Raw genomic sequence first — 16,666 nt, 5'->3', positions numbered from 1 at the left:
TTTCATTTGTTATTCACTTTCTTATTCTTTTGATGGAGCTGTTGATGAAATTCATTACATTTACCAATTGTCTCAAATCAAATAATTTATATTTTCAAAACAAAATTCTAATGATAAGGATACTGATGAATGGTAAAAAGATTGGAACAACTGGATGCTTTATGCTGAATACTGTATAATTCATTTTAGCAGGAAAAACAAATATAAAAGATCTTTAATTATGCTTTCACCTTCACACTTTCCACCCTTTAAAATGCTTTTTAAAATGGGTCGTGAAAAACAGAGAAGTCTGTGGTGTGTGACTCAACATGGTCCGAATAACTATTTGATCAGGACTAATTACTTGGGCCCCTCAAATACAGCACAAACAAGCATTCAGAGTTTGTTACCAGGGCAGGGCTGCAAACTGCACTCTGTGTGAGCTGTCTAACAGGCCTTCTCCTTCAGGCTTTCTAGGGGCAACATGGGTCACTGAGAGCTTTTTCATCCTGTGAAGCAAACTGATGTCCTTCCAGCAAAAAAAGAAGAAAAAAACCAATAATTAACCGCAGTTGAAGGTGCACGCCAAGGCTGCAGTAAGTGAGCACTAGCCTGTAACCACCTATGCAGAAGCAGACCATGCAGGCCTCTGTGACTGTGAGACAGCAACGCTGACACACGTCTTACAGCAGGTGGCAAGTGCTTCAGCATGCTTCCCGGCCATTGGGGGCATCAGCAGTTATTGCCTCTCCGCGATAAACCCCACTTCTGGGAGATCACATGGCAGGTGTTAAATTTACACACGGCGGAAGGAGCTGTAAAAACAAGGAGACGAGCCCCTGTAAGCTTTAGCGACAAGATTCTCAAGGACAACCCAGCTATAACACGAGCTATACCCGGCGATTTACCAGACCGCAGGGGCAAAGGAGGGAGGCAGTATCTAAACGGCAAATAGCAGTCTGTGAAGCAGACATCCATCGCGGCATTAGCCGTCTGGCAGCTCTGTGGTCGAGCACATAAATTCCTCATCAAATCCGAAAAGAGCGAGATGGATATTATATGCATCTGGCAGGTTCAAAAATGAAAGGGAGCTGATTACACTTTCACTTTTACTACTTTTACTATGATGCATACACTGTTCTTCTACTTCGGCTACTACTTCTACTTTGGAAGGCGACACCACAGAATAATGTAGTTATGTGTGGTTAGGTTCTTGGTAAAACTTCCTAAATCATAAACTGTAAATTGTGCTGGATGTATGTCCCCGATCTGCGAACCCAAAACATCCCACTTGCTCAACTAAGATCTGACACTAGCTGTAATGTTAAACCCCCCCCCCCCCCATTCTGTTTTAATTGGTTTATTTATCTCTGCATCCGCACTAAGTCTGACAGATGTGCAAAAGCATGGGTAGGTGAATACACAAGAGAGCTTGCATGTGTACAGAGTTCACTGGCAGAAAAACCTGCAAAGTCTAAAACAAGACATCACATTTATCTTCATGTCATTCACACACATTTCCTATTCCACTTGTCCAATTCATATTCCTGTCTGGTTTCCTTGCATTTGTTTTGTTGTTCTCCAGAGTCACTATAACAAGCTGTCACATGTCAGTCAGACTCTGGCAAATTAAAAGTCAAGAAACAGTATTAAACTAAAATTGGTTGACTTCAGCAATAGGAAATACGACAGAAGACATAAAGAGATTTCTGAATTAAGCAGAGATGGTCATAAGCCTACAATGATGTAAACCTATAAAGGAAAAACACAGACAAAGACTATGAAACCTCCGATCTCATTCATGTCAGGGTATATAACCAAATCCGATTAATTTCAGCCTCTGATAACATTTCAGACGGAGCTTTTGTCTGTCATTTCGTAAACACAACTAAAAAAAAAATCACCATAGTTTCTGGTCTTACGGGGTCAGCTTGGTAGTTTCCTCCAGATCTTTGTATCTTCCATTATTCAGTTAACAGTGCTTTTTGCAGGTGCTTGTTTCTAAAAATGATTTCAGTACGTTGCTTAAGTTTCAGACCCATCAGCTGGGCTGACAAGCACATTCTCACGTTCACTACTGCATACTCATTTTCGTTCCAGCTGAACTCGCTTTTTCCATCTTTATTCTTCCCTCGAGCTGCAGATTGAGCAAATGGAGGGTTTACAACAGTGGCTCAAAAGAGTTCAGTGACAAGACAATGGTCCTTTTAGAAAAGACATCCCTAGCAGAGCTATGGAGTCACTTTTACAGAGTTTATGGATCACATTGAATAGAGGCGTCATCTTTAAAAATAATCCATAATTATTCATTATTTTCAATTGTTTTTACTAAGGTGGTTTTTGTGATTCAGCATAATGATAATAATACTCACGAGTTTATCTAGAGTTATAGGGTATTTGTTTTCCCCTTTGTAAAGTGAAAAATATGAACACGAAGACTAGTTGTTTGATGGTCTTTAAAGACCCCTCTTTCCCTGATGGTCTTTAAAGACCCCTCTTTCCCCTGCCGTCCATCTCAGGATGCTACTGTGCTATAGCATCCTCGCTGTTGTTTTGTTTTCATCCATGCAGACACATCATCCTAGTCTCTGCTGCTTGACTAATTCCCCCTGTGATGGGAAAGACACTCGCTTCCGCATCTTAGATATGGGAAGCTCTCGCTCTCCACGACAGGGCGAACCTGGAGACACCAAACGCTGATTAAATCGTACCGCTCCACCCGGGGGAAATCAGGCACTGTTGTGACCGTTGTGCACAATGCAGGGAGACCAGACCTGTTTACTGTACTGCCAAGCAGGCATTCATTAGATGCCTGGTATAATTGCACTTCTTTGTGGTGTTAACAAGCAAAAACATACAAGCACTTGTTCTCCAGATGAATTGCACAGGTAACCAGTAAGGGCATGACTGGATAAAGTCTGAGTGCATTATGTAATTTAAAATTATTGTTCTGCTTATTGGAATGAAATTGCACATTTATTCTGATTTATTAAAATTTTTCTTAATTTTAATAGATTAAAATCTTAACTGAACAAAGTGTGTTTGGCAAAACTGTGTTTCTTTGGTGGAGGAATTGAGGAGGGTCAGTGTCACCACTCAGATACTGCCACACACTTAAAATAAAATGAGCATTACCCTCCTTTTTTTTGAGCGACAAAACATATTAATTATCACTGTTTCCAGATGGTTATTTGCATAAGCATTTAGGAAAAAAACAATATTTAAAAACTACAAAACATATCACATGACATATTCTACGAATAAAAAAAGGCTCTTGCAAGTGGCCTGAATTTCTGACGTCACCAATCAGCAGGGGGCCTGACTTTGTTATCATCTGAGGACGTGACACCCTTTCATCAAGCCACGAGTAGAGTAATTGCATCTCCAGGGGAGTACCAGGTGAGTCCTACTGGAGTAGCAGCCGTGTAGTTACAGATATACAGTAGTCTTCTGTGAACATAGTACAGCCACTAATAATATCTAGGTTAATGAAACTGTGAATACAATAATATTCATCATTTACAAAGAGCACTTTGGAATTGCCACAGAAATGCTCGCTTTAATAAAAACAGGGCAAAATTGGTAGAAAAAATAAATAAATGCACTTGAGTTTTCAGTTCTGTTCTAAACATTTACAAAGTTACTTTGCATATTTATTTATCCACATATATGAAAGTGTTTCAATAATTCCCTAATACACAGAATTCTATATCGTTAAAAACCAACTGGGTTATTTACATATTTAACTGAGTTTTTATATTTATGTGGATTTCAACAGTTTTGGACGAGAATGAAGAACTAATTACGCCATGTTCCTTACTGTGCATATCTGTGCACAATAAGCATGAATTACCACCCCATTAGAGTGAAGCACTGTTTCACTGGCAAACGTCAGAGAACCCCAGAGGTAATACTGTGGCTGGCTTTCACAAAACACCCTTTACCCTGATGACTGGGAGAGGCACACGTTTGTTACCTGCAGGGGTCCATTACCTAGAGAGACCGGGGGGGTGGAGAGCCCGTCCAAATATCACAGCAACTCCGCAAAAGACCCGTCTGCTAGTCAGACTTTAAGACGACACAGAGTTGTGCAGAGAAATGAAGAAAAACTGACTGGCATCACTTTAACGAGAGAGTTTTACTGCGAACGAGGGCCTAGCTACAGGCCAGGATGTTCTTCGTAGGGCTTATCAGAAACTGTACATGGCTCAGCGGTAACTTTATACACTATATATAAATTGTTGCAATAACCCAAAGGAAACTGAATATGCTCTCATCATCAAAGACAAACCAAAAAATATATATATCACATGCTAATATCATACACAAAAAAAAAAAACTGACTGGCATCACTTTAACGAGAGACATGAGAGTAAAATTATGCAATGAGTACAGATTTCAAGTCAGTATCCAGCATTAATTCTACAGTATGTTAACACCCATTACACATTCTTGGTTTTGCAAAAAATTGTTTAACTTACTGAAATTGCACATGAATACTAACATAAATCATGATGATAATGTATCCCCTGGACAGCCAAATCACCCCTCCCCCATCTAATCCCTACCTGCCCGCACCCCCAACCTCTACAATTTCTAGAATTACTGGATGGATCACCAGGAAATGTATAAGCCTATACATGTATTTTTCCTAGTGCTAGTCGTGAATTTACACGTATTCATTACACATTCCTACCATTTTCACACTCTTTCCCCTCCACTTAGGTAGCTAACTGTATTACTTTGTGTATGTCTCAATGTTTATGTCTTAAAATGCAGTCTATACTATGTATATGCCTGAATATTTATGTTCTATTTATCACTTCCTCATTTCCACCATGACCAATGTTTTCCATGACATAACAGTCAGGACTGTAACAGACACACCAATAGTATAAGTACTGTAACTACCATGTAATGTCAAACAGACACAAAACAATACTGACACACACAGACCCCACTGTGATTTCATTCTGAGATCAAATGTTACCGTTACTGAGATTGTTTTCACTGCTCCAGTTAAATTTCCCACAATAAATTTTGCCGAACAAAAATTCTGCAGTAAAGCAAAAATATGACCATAATAATGCCCAGCCCTATGTTACACTCTCTCCCCACCTCTCAAAAAAATCTTTATATTTTCTCAGTTCTCTCTCTAGCAGGATCAAGTGTCAAAACTGCCCTTTTCTTTGCTATCACAAGGCTTCAGTTTTGTCGTGATCTGTCTTAATCAGGTCCAGGTCGTCACCCATACAGTGTCTCAGCAAAGTTTTAAAAAATCCATCAAAAACCTTTTGAGTTATGGTCTTAACGAGAAAGTGTCTGCAGCAACAGAGGTAGACCTGTCCCACACTTCCTGGGGAATACAACAATTATGATAAAACCTTTCATTTTGCTGATACAAAATTTTTCTTGAATTCCTTTGGTAATAAATTGAGTAAATTACATGGCAATGCCAGAAAACTGCCACTGGGCACATATTTTGTGTTATTTGATTTCTCACCACACAAATCCTGATTTTCCCAGTTTTCTTTAATATATTTATCTATAAAATAATCTGTTTGTATCTCTCCACTTCAGTTTCAATTTCATTATAGATACATTAAATCTATACTGTAAACTTAAACATGCACAAATACTTGATAGATATCACTATAAATATATGGACTGATCTGTTTCCTTAAAAAGCTTCTGTAAACTTCTAAGGTTTTGAGCACCTGTGTTCTTTGTCATATTTTTTGGCCAGAAACACTGTGATAATTTGCTTTAGATTTACACTTGGATGTGTTTTATCCCCCAGCTTGGGTGCCTATCGTAAGGTTTATCTGTGCCCAAATCTTTCAAAGCCAAGCATCTGTCAGGCCTGCTTCTCATTAGATTTCCATAAGTGTAGGTTAAAGAATCAGCAGATTATTAATTTCCTGGCTGAGAAGAGGACTGTCAAGATATTACAGGTTTTGAGCAGCATGTAAAAATTTCTTTAGAAAAACTTTTACATGCAGATGATCTGAGCTCATTTAAATTTAGGCTTAAATTTTGGTATGATACAGTTTTTGGTATATTTTTGATGATTACTGCATTTTTAAGAGTCGGACTCTGCAGAATTATGATGTGCTCCATTGCAGAGGTTTCTGTAAGGGCCGTTAACACCCATTTAACCTTAGCGAGAAAGCTACAGTCTCTCCTTCAACACGTACCCTCCCACTCAGTGAGCTCAACTTCAGCTTTCAGTTGCTAGGCTTATCGGCGCGGAAATGATCGGGGTATTAAGCTAACATGGATTCCCTAAGGCTGTGCCTGGGGAGGTAGATCAAGAGTGATAACAAAATACTCCCAGAGTCACATAAATGTATAGGTTTCATATAGTGAGACTAAATATCAACCACATGAGGAAAAAGTACTCCATTAATATGCATCTTGTCATAGGAAAACTAATGACAACTAATGACAAGTCTCATAAATGATTTTTCTCTTGCTATTATATTGTTACACATGATGCTATTACTATACTCTAAATTTTGCACTGAACTGCTAAAGATGCACCTACAGATACTGTAAGCACTGCTGGATAAGCCTGAACTTTGTGTAATTTAAACAGAATGATTATGTGTTTGCATAATGTGTTTTACTAAAATACCAAACAGTGCACAAGGACAAACGATCGTGTGGAATTGAAAATTTCTGTCTATGTCTCATGAATAATGAATACAGGGAGGTGCTGAGCTTTTTCTTCTGGCTGTTAACGTGGATGGTGACTAGTGTGACAATTAAATGTCCAAAATACTGCATGCCTTAAACCTGGGAAAGGTAATTTGTATGGTGATTCCTGGAAACTTTCGTATTTTGTAACATTTCCCCTTCTGGGCAGTGATTTGCGGCTCGGAAGGCCAGCCACGAAAGCAACGATCCCTTTAGAGCTAAAAAAAAAAAACAATAAAACAAAAAGAAAGTCAGATTCAATATCAAGTGACAAATAATTTGGTTGCGCTTACCTCAGCATAAATGCAAAAATTAAACCCAGAGAAAGAATCAAGAACAAAGCATCTGCTTTAGGAGTCGCAGTATTCATTCAATTGACATTCATAATGCATTGTGAGCCGCACATAATAACGCCGCTCGACTTCCCATCCCGCAGATAAGAAGCAGCCAGCAGAAGTCTTAGTGTTTCAAGTGTGCTGCCCTTCTGGTCTCCTGAGGTTACACAGGGGATTCTTTCGGAGATATTGTGTCTCTTTATAAAAGGGGGGGAAAATCCAGGCAAGACAATTACAAGCCATGATCAGCTGCGCAAGGAACTGAATGATATGGGAGGCGAATAGGCAAATGTGTTCAGTGCTGGAAGTGACTAAATGTTACATTAATAGCTTCAAGGTCAGGGTTATTCAAAAAGCTGGCTTTTGTTCTTCGTGCTTCACAAGTCTTCGAAAAAATACTGCTCTCATGCATTAATCCAGATCATAAGAACATAAACCTGTTACTCTGTTCATTTGTAAATGCGAGTATATATAGAGATCGGTGGATAGCAATACTTACACAGTATATACAGCAATAAAATTTTACAAGTTTATTACTTGCCGTCACCACTATTAAAATATAAAAACTATAAAAACATTGTAAATGGTTAAAAACTGAACGATAAAAACCTTCTGTTTGAGTATTCAATGTTTTGTGTTCCACTTCACGATTTGCAGTTAATATCAATATTCCGCATTATGCAGTAATTTGTTGTTAACAACTGAAAACTCAATAGTAGCCGACAGCTCAGTGACTCAGGGACGGAAAGTTAAACATGAATATTGAGCAAAGAGAGAATATTTTCTAGAAGTATTTTCACCTATTGAATGTTCCCTCTGCCAGAGAGAACTTAGTGTTTGTTGAATGATTTATAAGGATCCATTTCTCTGAGACACTGATAATCTGCACCAAGTTATAAGTCAATAATCTGTATCATGTAGTTGGAGCCATAAACGAAAATGACACCAATAAGATGATGCCATACAACTGTTTTTCTTTTGACGTTTGTATCTTGGGGGGTGTCATTATGCAGGGAACAGCACTGTGACCCAACACCCCCAGGATTATGTGCTTCCTGCCCTGGGCTCTGTGTTTGTTCTTCCCCTGTTTATGTGGGTTTTATTTCAGAGTATTCCCACAGTCCAAAACTCTATGGTGTCTCTAAACTGCCGATAGTGTGTGATGGTTTGTTTGTGCCCAGCAATGGACTGGCATCCCATCCAGAATGCCCCCCCATGCACCCTGTGACAGGCTCAGCCTGACGATACACAGCATAAGCCATTACGGAGCAGGGAAGGACGCGTGAATCTCTTTCCTACACGTCACATGAATGGAGGCCTTTACAACATGCAAAGATACCCTCAGTTCATGGAAAATGTCAAGCTAGGCTAAAATATTTAATTCTCAGTTTTCATTAATCATTAATCGATCACTGAGCCTCCAGACCTCCAAAAACCTGGTGAGTATTCCTCTAAAATTCTGCGGGGTTCATAACTGAACACATCATGGCTCTTTTGAAATCTGAAATCTGCCCTCTACGTACAGTATGTATTTCATGTCTAAATGTGTATTATTAATGTTGTGTGTCATTACTTTCGTATGACACATTTGTCACTTGTCTGTTCTGTGTCTACTGCTATGTTTACATCTGTGTACATACTCTGTAGAGTAAACACACAATAAATTATGCTTCAACTACACATGCATGCAGAATATCAAACTTCAATCATCAATTCCTCAGATTCCTGGCTGTTTGTGAACAGACCAGACCTTGCTATTCCCTTATTTTGACCTGTTCCTAACTGTTTTTGTTGTGTACTGGATCTTCTCCAACAGATACCAAGCAAACATGGGACCAAAGTAAACAAAGGACAGACTTTCTTTTACCCCTCAACCTTTCCCTTTCAAAATAAACTGTGGGATGAGTGCTGAGTCAGCTACACGGCGAAGCGGAGCCATCCATGCTCTCCCAGAGATGGCCAGGTCCACTGCTTATAGAAGTTTTACTTACATAAAAATGTTCTGAGGGCAGAAGGAACAATGATTGGTTCAGAGAGATAACCAATTAGATTTTAGAGGAGATGGGCCCAAGCAACAAGAGGAGGCGGGACCAACCAATCCGATGTCTTGGTCCCTCCTCTTCTAACTGCTTGGACCCACCTCCGCTACAATGTAATTGGTTATCTCTCTGAACCAATCATTGTAAGCAAAACTCCCACAAGCAGCTCCTCTGCGGTGAAGATCCATCCTTGGCTCGAGTCCGTAAAGCAGTCACTCCTGCTGGCTCGGATCCCTCAGGCTACCCCTGACAGATGACCTACAGGTGTACCACAAGACCTGGTTGTTTTCCCTCTATAAGTCATGTTGGCTTTCTTATTTCCTCTAACCGATTCTCATGCCCCTTTTAAGCAGATAACTTATATCCAGCCCCACCCCCCTCCCCGACACAGATGCACAGAGCTTCCCTGAAAGTGCTTCCATCAGCTTGAAACTAAAAATGCACGTTTAACCAATAAGCATTCAGAATGGATGTTTAAGAAATGCTAAAGGTTTTACAGATGTTTGAATAAAACTGTACCATGTTTATGATTTTTTTGGCGATGATCTTTTTTTGTCATTTCCTAAATATATCTTTAAATGAATACCCATTAAATGAATTAAATGTCAAGCACCAAAGCAAGCTTTCTGAAAATTCAGTACAGAAGGAATGCATTTTGTTTATCTCTGGCTTTTTAGAAAATGTGTAAGACTGCAATAAAAGGTATGATTATGTTGCCCGTTTTTTGTGCAATGTAGCATTTCAAAGGAAATTCTTTATGAAATTAAAAACAATGCTGCTGAGTTCTGTATACAGAGAACACGTGCCTTTAAAAGTCTTTGACTTTGCAATATCGAAGCCTTTAAAATTCCACAAAGCGATTTTATTCAATTATTCCAAATCTGAGAATTTTATCAACCAATTAAACTTGTCAGCCAATTACAGCTGTTTAGCATTTACAGTCAACATTATGCAAACACATAAAAAGGATTTCCCACAGTACTGTATAGACATGAATCTACAAGACTTGAAATATACACTGTGGAAAAAGGTTTCCACTCACTGATTGCCTAATTTAACATTCGAATGATACACTGAAATTAAACACAGCCAGAGGCTTATGGAACTGCTGTTATGCAAGCAGTTTAAAATATCTTGCTTTCCTGCCCCCCCCCCCCCCCCCATTTTATTTTAAAGTGAACATTACATCCCTCAGTCTTCATACGTTCACCTTTCATCTATTCATTCTCAAGAACATGCCGGCATCCTATTAAGACAAAAGGAATATATTCACTGTCTTTTGAAACTGAGGACCTGTGAATAAGATGGCATTATTAATTTGTCAGAGTAATAAAGTTAAGCATATTTGAAGAGACATTTAAAATCGAATGATTATTTTCTATGAATCACAGAAATATTGAATATATTTTGATATGCTGGTGTCATTATGGGTATAGTGCGTAACTGGTGCTGCATCATGGCTCTAAACATTACTGTGATTTATCATCAATAATCAAAATCGGTCATTGTAAGTCAGATCACAGTGCTCGGAGTTTTGTGTGTGTGTGTGTGTGTGTGTGTGTGTGTGTTTGTGTGTGTGTGTGTGCGTGTGTGTGTGAGCACCGAACATCCCCACAATGTCATAAAAACCTTTTCAGTCCCCATAAGGGGAAGCTCAATTTTATAAAAATCGGTGACTGCAATCAAAAAAATATAAAAATGTCTTTTATTTTATTTGGCTACTTATGTTTAAGGTTAGGGAGGGGTAGGGGTTAAGGTCTTCATCGTTGGGATTTTTCCCATAGAAATGACTGGGCAGTCCCCACAAAGATATGAATACAAACGTGCGTGTGTGTCTGTGTGTGTGTGTATGTTTGTGTGTGATACGTCTGTAACCATGAGACTAAACGAGTGGTCTGATGTGTTTGTCTTTGTCAGCGAAAGTGTGTGTCATCTTGTCTTGTCCTTGTTTTACTCCGATTTGCTCCTTAAATTCATCTGGATGGAATTGGGTTAACAGCGACCTTCCTGGATTATCGAAGAAGGGTTTCACATCTTTCGCCTTCGTTTCAACCGGCTGTGATCGCTGTTTGCTCCTGGTCCTTAAGAGAGATCTTCCCTGTTGCTGGCTTGGAACAGACTCTGTGACACAGTCACCGATCCCATTTCTGGAGGCAGATCCGCATGCACCGGCATCCCTGTCCCCCCCCCCACCCCCACCGCCATGGGCGGGGCCTCTTGGTCTCGCGCTGCATTTCAAACTCATAACGTCTGAGGAGGAAACTGTTGCTGATGCTGAGTAGCAGTAGGGAGGACATTAATGTTGTTCCACAAAGGCGTGTAAGAGATGAATAAACAAAGGAACACCTGCCACCGTGACCTGGGGGGGGGGGGGGGGGATTATAATTGCGAGCGTGTGTTCTAAGGAATGGGGGGGTGGGACTCTGCAGTGATCAGGTGGCGGTGGGGAGGGTGTGAGCGAAGGAGGAGAGGGAACAGGAGGCCAACCTGTCATGGCTGGTCGGAGAACAAAGCGTAGCGCTTAGCGGGGGAACAGGGATCATCGAGATCTCCCCCCAACATCAAGCGGGGTCTCCCAGGGAATCCGGCAGGGTGACGTGAATGCTGACTGGCTGGCCATAGACACCATGACCTTTCGGAGTCGGCCTCACATTCTGTACTTGGGCTCGCATGGTGACACTCGACACGACGCGTGACAGGTCAGCCGGCCCGTCGGTGGACGTCTGACCGATTGCTGTCACACCAGACGGCCGAGAATAAAAGGCACAGCTTTGCATTAACCTTTGCAGTATAGAAAATATAAATACTTCTTTTTCCAGGTGCTTTGGACTTTTCAGCGATGCCATTGTGATATCCTTTGAGACACAAATACAGGTGAGAGTGAAGGGTCAGGTCATTTATTCTACCCCCCGCCCCCCCGGAGAATTTGGGAGTTACAGTAAGGGCTTTAATCAAGGGCTCAACATCATCAACTGGTGGGCCCTGGGATTCAAACCGGCAACCTCCCGATCACAGGCACGGAGCCCTGGCTGTTCAGCCACACTGCCCCCCTCACGCCTCAGCCGCCGTCCCCTTTACATCATGATCTCATGAAGCGTGTAAAACCAGCACATCAGTAGACAAGGTTCAGCTTCAACTTCTGGGCACAATGTCAAACCGTTCAATTCTGCATTTAGGGAGGACAAACTTTACCAATGATCCTTGGCTTTACCCCAGTGAGTACAATGACTCCTCTTTGAAAGCTGTAAGTAAGAAAAACGAAGCCATTTCGTAAAATTAGTTCAATAAGAGGGAGATTTTGGCTGGGAAATGCTGCCACACGGGCCGCCGTCGGGAATAGCCACCATGCCAATTATACAGTATGGCTCGCACGTTTGGCTCCTTTAATGCAGATTATTTGTCTGAGGAATATTACTTAAAGACTAATCCATTCTGAATGAAGCCTTTCAAAGGGAAAGATGTGCGACGTTGTTTTCCATCAGCCCTAACTTGTAGGCTTAGGCTTTTGGTGCTACTGCAAATACTTTAACAAGCATATGAGACGGCCATATTGCTAGGGAGTAAAATTGTTTTAAAATAAATGCAGTGACAGCAGCAATACTCTCGTTAACCTGAGTATTAATCTCGGAGTGACTGTAATGGTCAAATGGCATTTTGTACTAGAATATCTGCAAAGAAAATTACGTGAAGCATTGAACCAAGGACTTCATTTTCAATTAAATGCAGACCGTGTATTTTAATGTTAGACTATCCATCGATTCGATTATAGAACACGTACATTAAGGACGCAAACATATCATTAAGGGATCTCTAAACACTAGATTACTTGTACAACTTGCAAATTGGGTGGAATAGGATGGAGAATTAGGCAATTGGTTTGGTTGGATGATTAAAATTTACTATAGATCTTTGTGTTGGTCTGACTGGATCATTACATTTCGCTGCTTCGCCGCTGATGTTTGTTTCACACTACAGTGAAAAGATGACAGTAATGGTCTCTATCTGGATGAGCACAAATACCTGTCCCTGAATTAAGGTCTTTTTTCCCTTTTTGATTAAATCTTATACATTGTCCAAATCAATGTATTAGATTTCATATTTTCGTCTGCTTTGGCGTATATCAGTCATAAATCCTCATATATGAAACCGCAGACAGCCTTTTCAGAGTGCAATCATACAGCTCCAATTATTCATTTAAAAATGCACTCAGCATTAAATAGAACAATCTGGCTATTTGTATCTTAATGGGAAAAAAAAGATTAATGTTTTCCTATATTTGGGTATTAGAAGAACTTACATTCTAAATTATGCTTTCCAAGCACAGCCTGCCCCAAATACATAAGAATAAGCGTGCAAACTTCTCAGAAAGAGCTGTGGCATGCACACATCACAAGTTCTTAATAAGACTTCACCTGTGAGACACCCCACCGAAGAGGACAGCACCAGCAGTTTCCATAGCAACATCATCTTCAATTTCTGGGGTCAAAGTAGGCTTCACGTCCAATCAAGAGAGTCTGATATCCTTTTAGTAGCTTCCCAGGTCTTTATTCTGAATATGAAAAGAAGAAGAAATAAAGAGAATACATTATAAACACAAAGGCCCACATTCAGAGCAGGTATAATGTACAGAGCACGGCAATACAAAAAGTACTGGATTTCAATTAGAACTTTTTAGAATTAGAATTAGAATTTAGTGATCAGTGGTCATTGTCAACACACCACAGCACACAGTGCGCAAAAACGAAATGTGTCCTCTGCATTTAACCCATATGTGACTTTCGTGACATAGCAGTGGGCAGCTAATTCAGCACCCGGGGAGCAGTGCTTGGGGGCGGTACCTTGCTCAGGGTACCTCAGTGGTGCCTTGCTGGTCGAGGATTCGAACCTGCAATCTTTCAATTACAAGTGCACTTCCTTAAATTAAATATGTATTACACCACATGTGTTATGCCATTAATAACAATATTAGCAGTAAAACAATATTATATAAAATAACTGAAATTAAAAAGGCTTCAATTTTTATACTTAAAATAGTGTTAACATTTTTTATTGTGTGACATATTTATGAAGGTAAATGACAAAAGTGGCATAATGAAATCCAGGCATCTTCCAGCTGCTTATGCAGCAGGCTGTGGGTTTATCCTGTAGCCGGTAGCAGGCAGCACTGGGCATGAAGCAGGGACGGGAGACCCCACGGCTGGGAATGCCCACACACAAGACCGACGGCTGCAGAAATACCAGTGCGCCGAACCGCACAGCCGCGAGAGGTAGCGGGAGTAGCGCAGTCAGCGCATCGAGAGAGCACGCAAACTCCACACGCACAGCGCAGGCAGGATTTGAACCCCAAACACTGGAGGTGTGAGGTAAACAGCGTTACTCACTGTGGCACAGAGCCCACCCTGATTTTCCTGGAGCGGTAAAGCGGCACCGCAGTTTGGCTCTAATGGTGACCCTTCGGGCTCCTACTCAGACCAGAATCACTAAACCACCGCTGTTTTCTGTTAAGGACAACAGAGTATCTTGGCACGTACAAGTGTCAATGTCCTTTGTATGATTCTAGTAATAATTCCTAATGTAGTTCACAATATCAGTGTGTGCTTTGAACAGACATAGCCTAAAGACTGGTTCAAAAGCACATCACAGTCGTTTGAAAGTCATGCACACCTATGATTTTTTACAAAGACTGAAAGAGCATAGAAAAATCACTTGACCATGTACCAAAAAAAAAAAAAAATTTAAAAATTTAAAAATCCTTGCATGGTTGTCAAGGCCTATAGGTTTCCAAAAAACACTAAATAGGGTTGCGTCTAAAAACAAAATACTGGTAAAGAACTCTATTTTTATATATTTTAATCTCTTTATTGGTGCAGAAAGACATTTGCTCTCAAACACAGTGAAGGTGCATTTAATAGAATGATATTTATATATATTTTTTGGACAAAATTCCATCCATCCATCCATCCATCTTCTGCTTATCCAGTGTAGGACCACAGAGAGCTTGGAGCTGATTCCGCACAGCACAGGACACGAGGCAGGAAACATCCTTGACGGGATGCCAGGACATCGCAAAGCTTTCGACAGAATTGTCCCATTAGTTCTGAAAATTGACTAACACTGAGAAAATACTTGAGAAATCAAGCTATTTTACAGCATTTTTCGTGTGACGGGGAAAAGCCTGTTACACACATAGCCTTTCCCAATAAATAGTTCTGGTAATCATTATCTGCACGCCAGATAAATGAACATTCCATATTTGAAGCCCTGTTTCAGCAGTGGAATAACCCAGCGCACAGCAGCTCGAGTCCCATGACAACAGAGCTTCCACTGTGTCAGAGTCTCCTGCGTGTCACCCCTCAGCGGAAGTCCCAGGGGGGGCGAGCCCACCGCAGAATCATCCCCCCCACCCCCCCGTGCTCAAATGCTGCCTTTGTGTCCAAGGGACAGTAATTCTCTGTGTGCTGCAGGCCTGGGACAGAAAGGCGCAAGGAAAAGGATGAAGGAAAAAAAAAAAAGGGAAAATCGATAGCATCTTGAGATGCAGGGTCCATCTTCAGTGCATTTATAGCAGCGGGTTAGCATGAGCCTCTGAAGGCCGACGATGAGCATTAATGCAGATTCCATGCAGATTAAAAAAAATAGTGAATGGCAAAGTGAATGGTAGCCTCATAACTTATCTCTACATTTGCTTTTCCTTTATTCATCTGCTTGATTCAGTACACAGAACAGATATTTTGCATATAGAACGCAACATCATATAATATTTCTACAAAATACATAGTGACAATCGTTGTAAATGCTTCTCTGCTATATATGTAGACCATTACAATCAGTGACATTAAAGTACATTATTTTATAGATACTCTGATATACTTAGTATGTACCCTATTCTAAAAAAAATCAACCTACAAAAAATGCTTACCCTTTTGCACTAGTGATTTGACTATCAGGGAGGAAAAAAACGATTTTTTTCCCCCCAAGCAGCAGGTGTGACGACCTATTTGAATGCCATGAATGCTATAAATTCAGACCCAGTGTTGAGCGCATCACCACTATTAATTCCCATGTATATGTGTAGTAGCTTTGCCCCATCTGCAGTTTCGCCACTCTGCGTATCTTTTGTTCGTTGCTGCTGACACAATGCTACCCAGCAGAACGCCATGGATTCCGCATGCCTCCGCATGTATAAATTCTGTAATGATTTTCCTTCCACTATTCCTGGTTAAAATGTGCATACTGACAGTATGATTCAGCATATTGTACACAAAAGAGACTCACTCACTACAGCTAACCGACTCGCGGAGTCAAATGTACCACTTCAGTTCTGTACCCAATAAAAAGGAAAATCTGTTTCTGGCATCATACTGTATGTGATGTGAGATCGTACTTTTAAAAGTGCAAGCAAAAGATATTTTATATTTTCGTATGAGCAATTATCAGTAAATCATGTTTTAAAATGAGTAGGCGTGGATTTATATGTATTATAATAGATTGCTAATGAACATTATTCAGTTCAATTCAATTAAATTCAATAAAAAAAAACTTAGCAATTAAGACACACAGGGCAGTTGAACAAGGACGCAGTGACGTAAAGTGCAACAGTGATTACAGTGTTTA

The 16,666-nt window shown here is 40.4% G+C and overlaps 1 protein-coding gene across 2 annotated transcripts in view; it reads right to left on the bottom strand.

Moving 5' to 3' along the window:
- The window catches only part of LOC111834582 (contactin-4-like), a 141,927-nt gene that overhangs the window by 108,832 nt on the left and 16,429 nt on the right, over nucleotides 1-16,666 (bottom strand). For both annotated transcript variants that reach the window (XM_023794052.2, XM_023794053.2), the window contains exon 2: nucleotides 13,465-13,601. In XM_023794052.2, coding sequence (XP_023649820.1) covers nucleotides 13,465-13,519 — 55 coding nt within the window. In that variant the 5' untranslated portion in view covers nucleotides 13,520-13,601. The remainder of the gene's footprint in view (nucleotides 1-13,464; nucleotides 13,602-16,666) is intronic.

Source organism: Paramormyrops kingsleyae, chromosome 8, assembly GCF_048594095.1.
Source record: "Paramormyrops kingsleyae isolate MSU_618 chromosome 8, PKINGS_0.4, whole genome shotgun sequence".
Lineage (NCBI taxonomy): Eukaryota > Metazoa > Chordata > Actinopteri > Osteoglossiformes > Mormyridae > Paramormyrops > Paramormyrops kingsleyae.
This window is presented reverse-complemented; position numbering and strand designations above follow the sequence as displayed.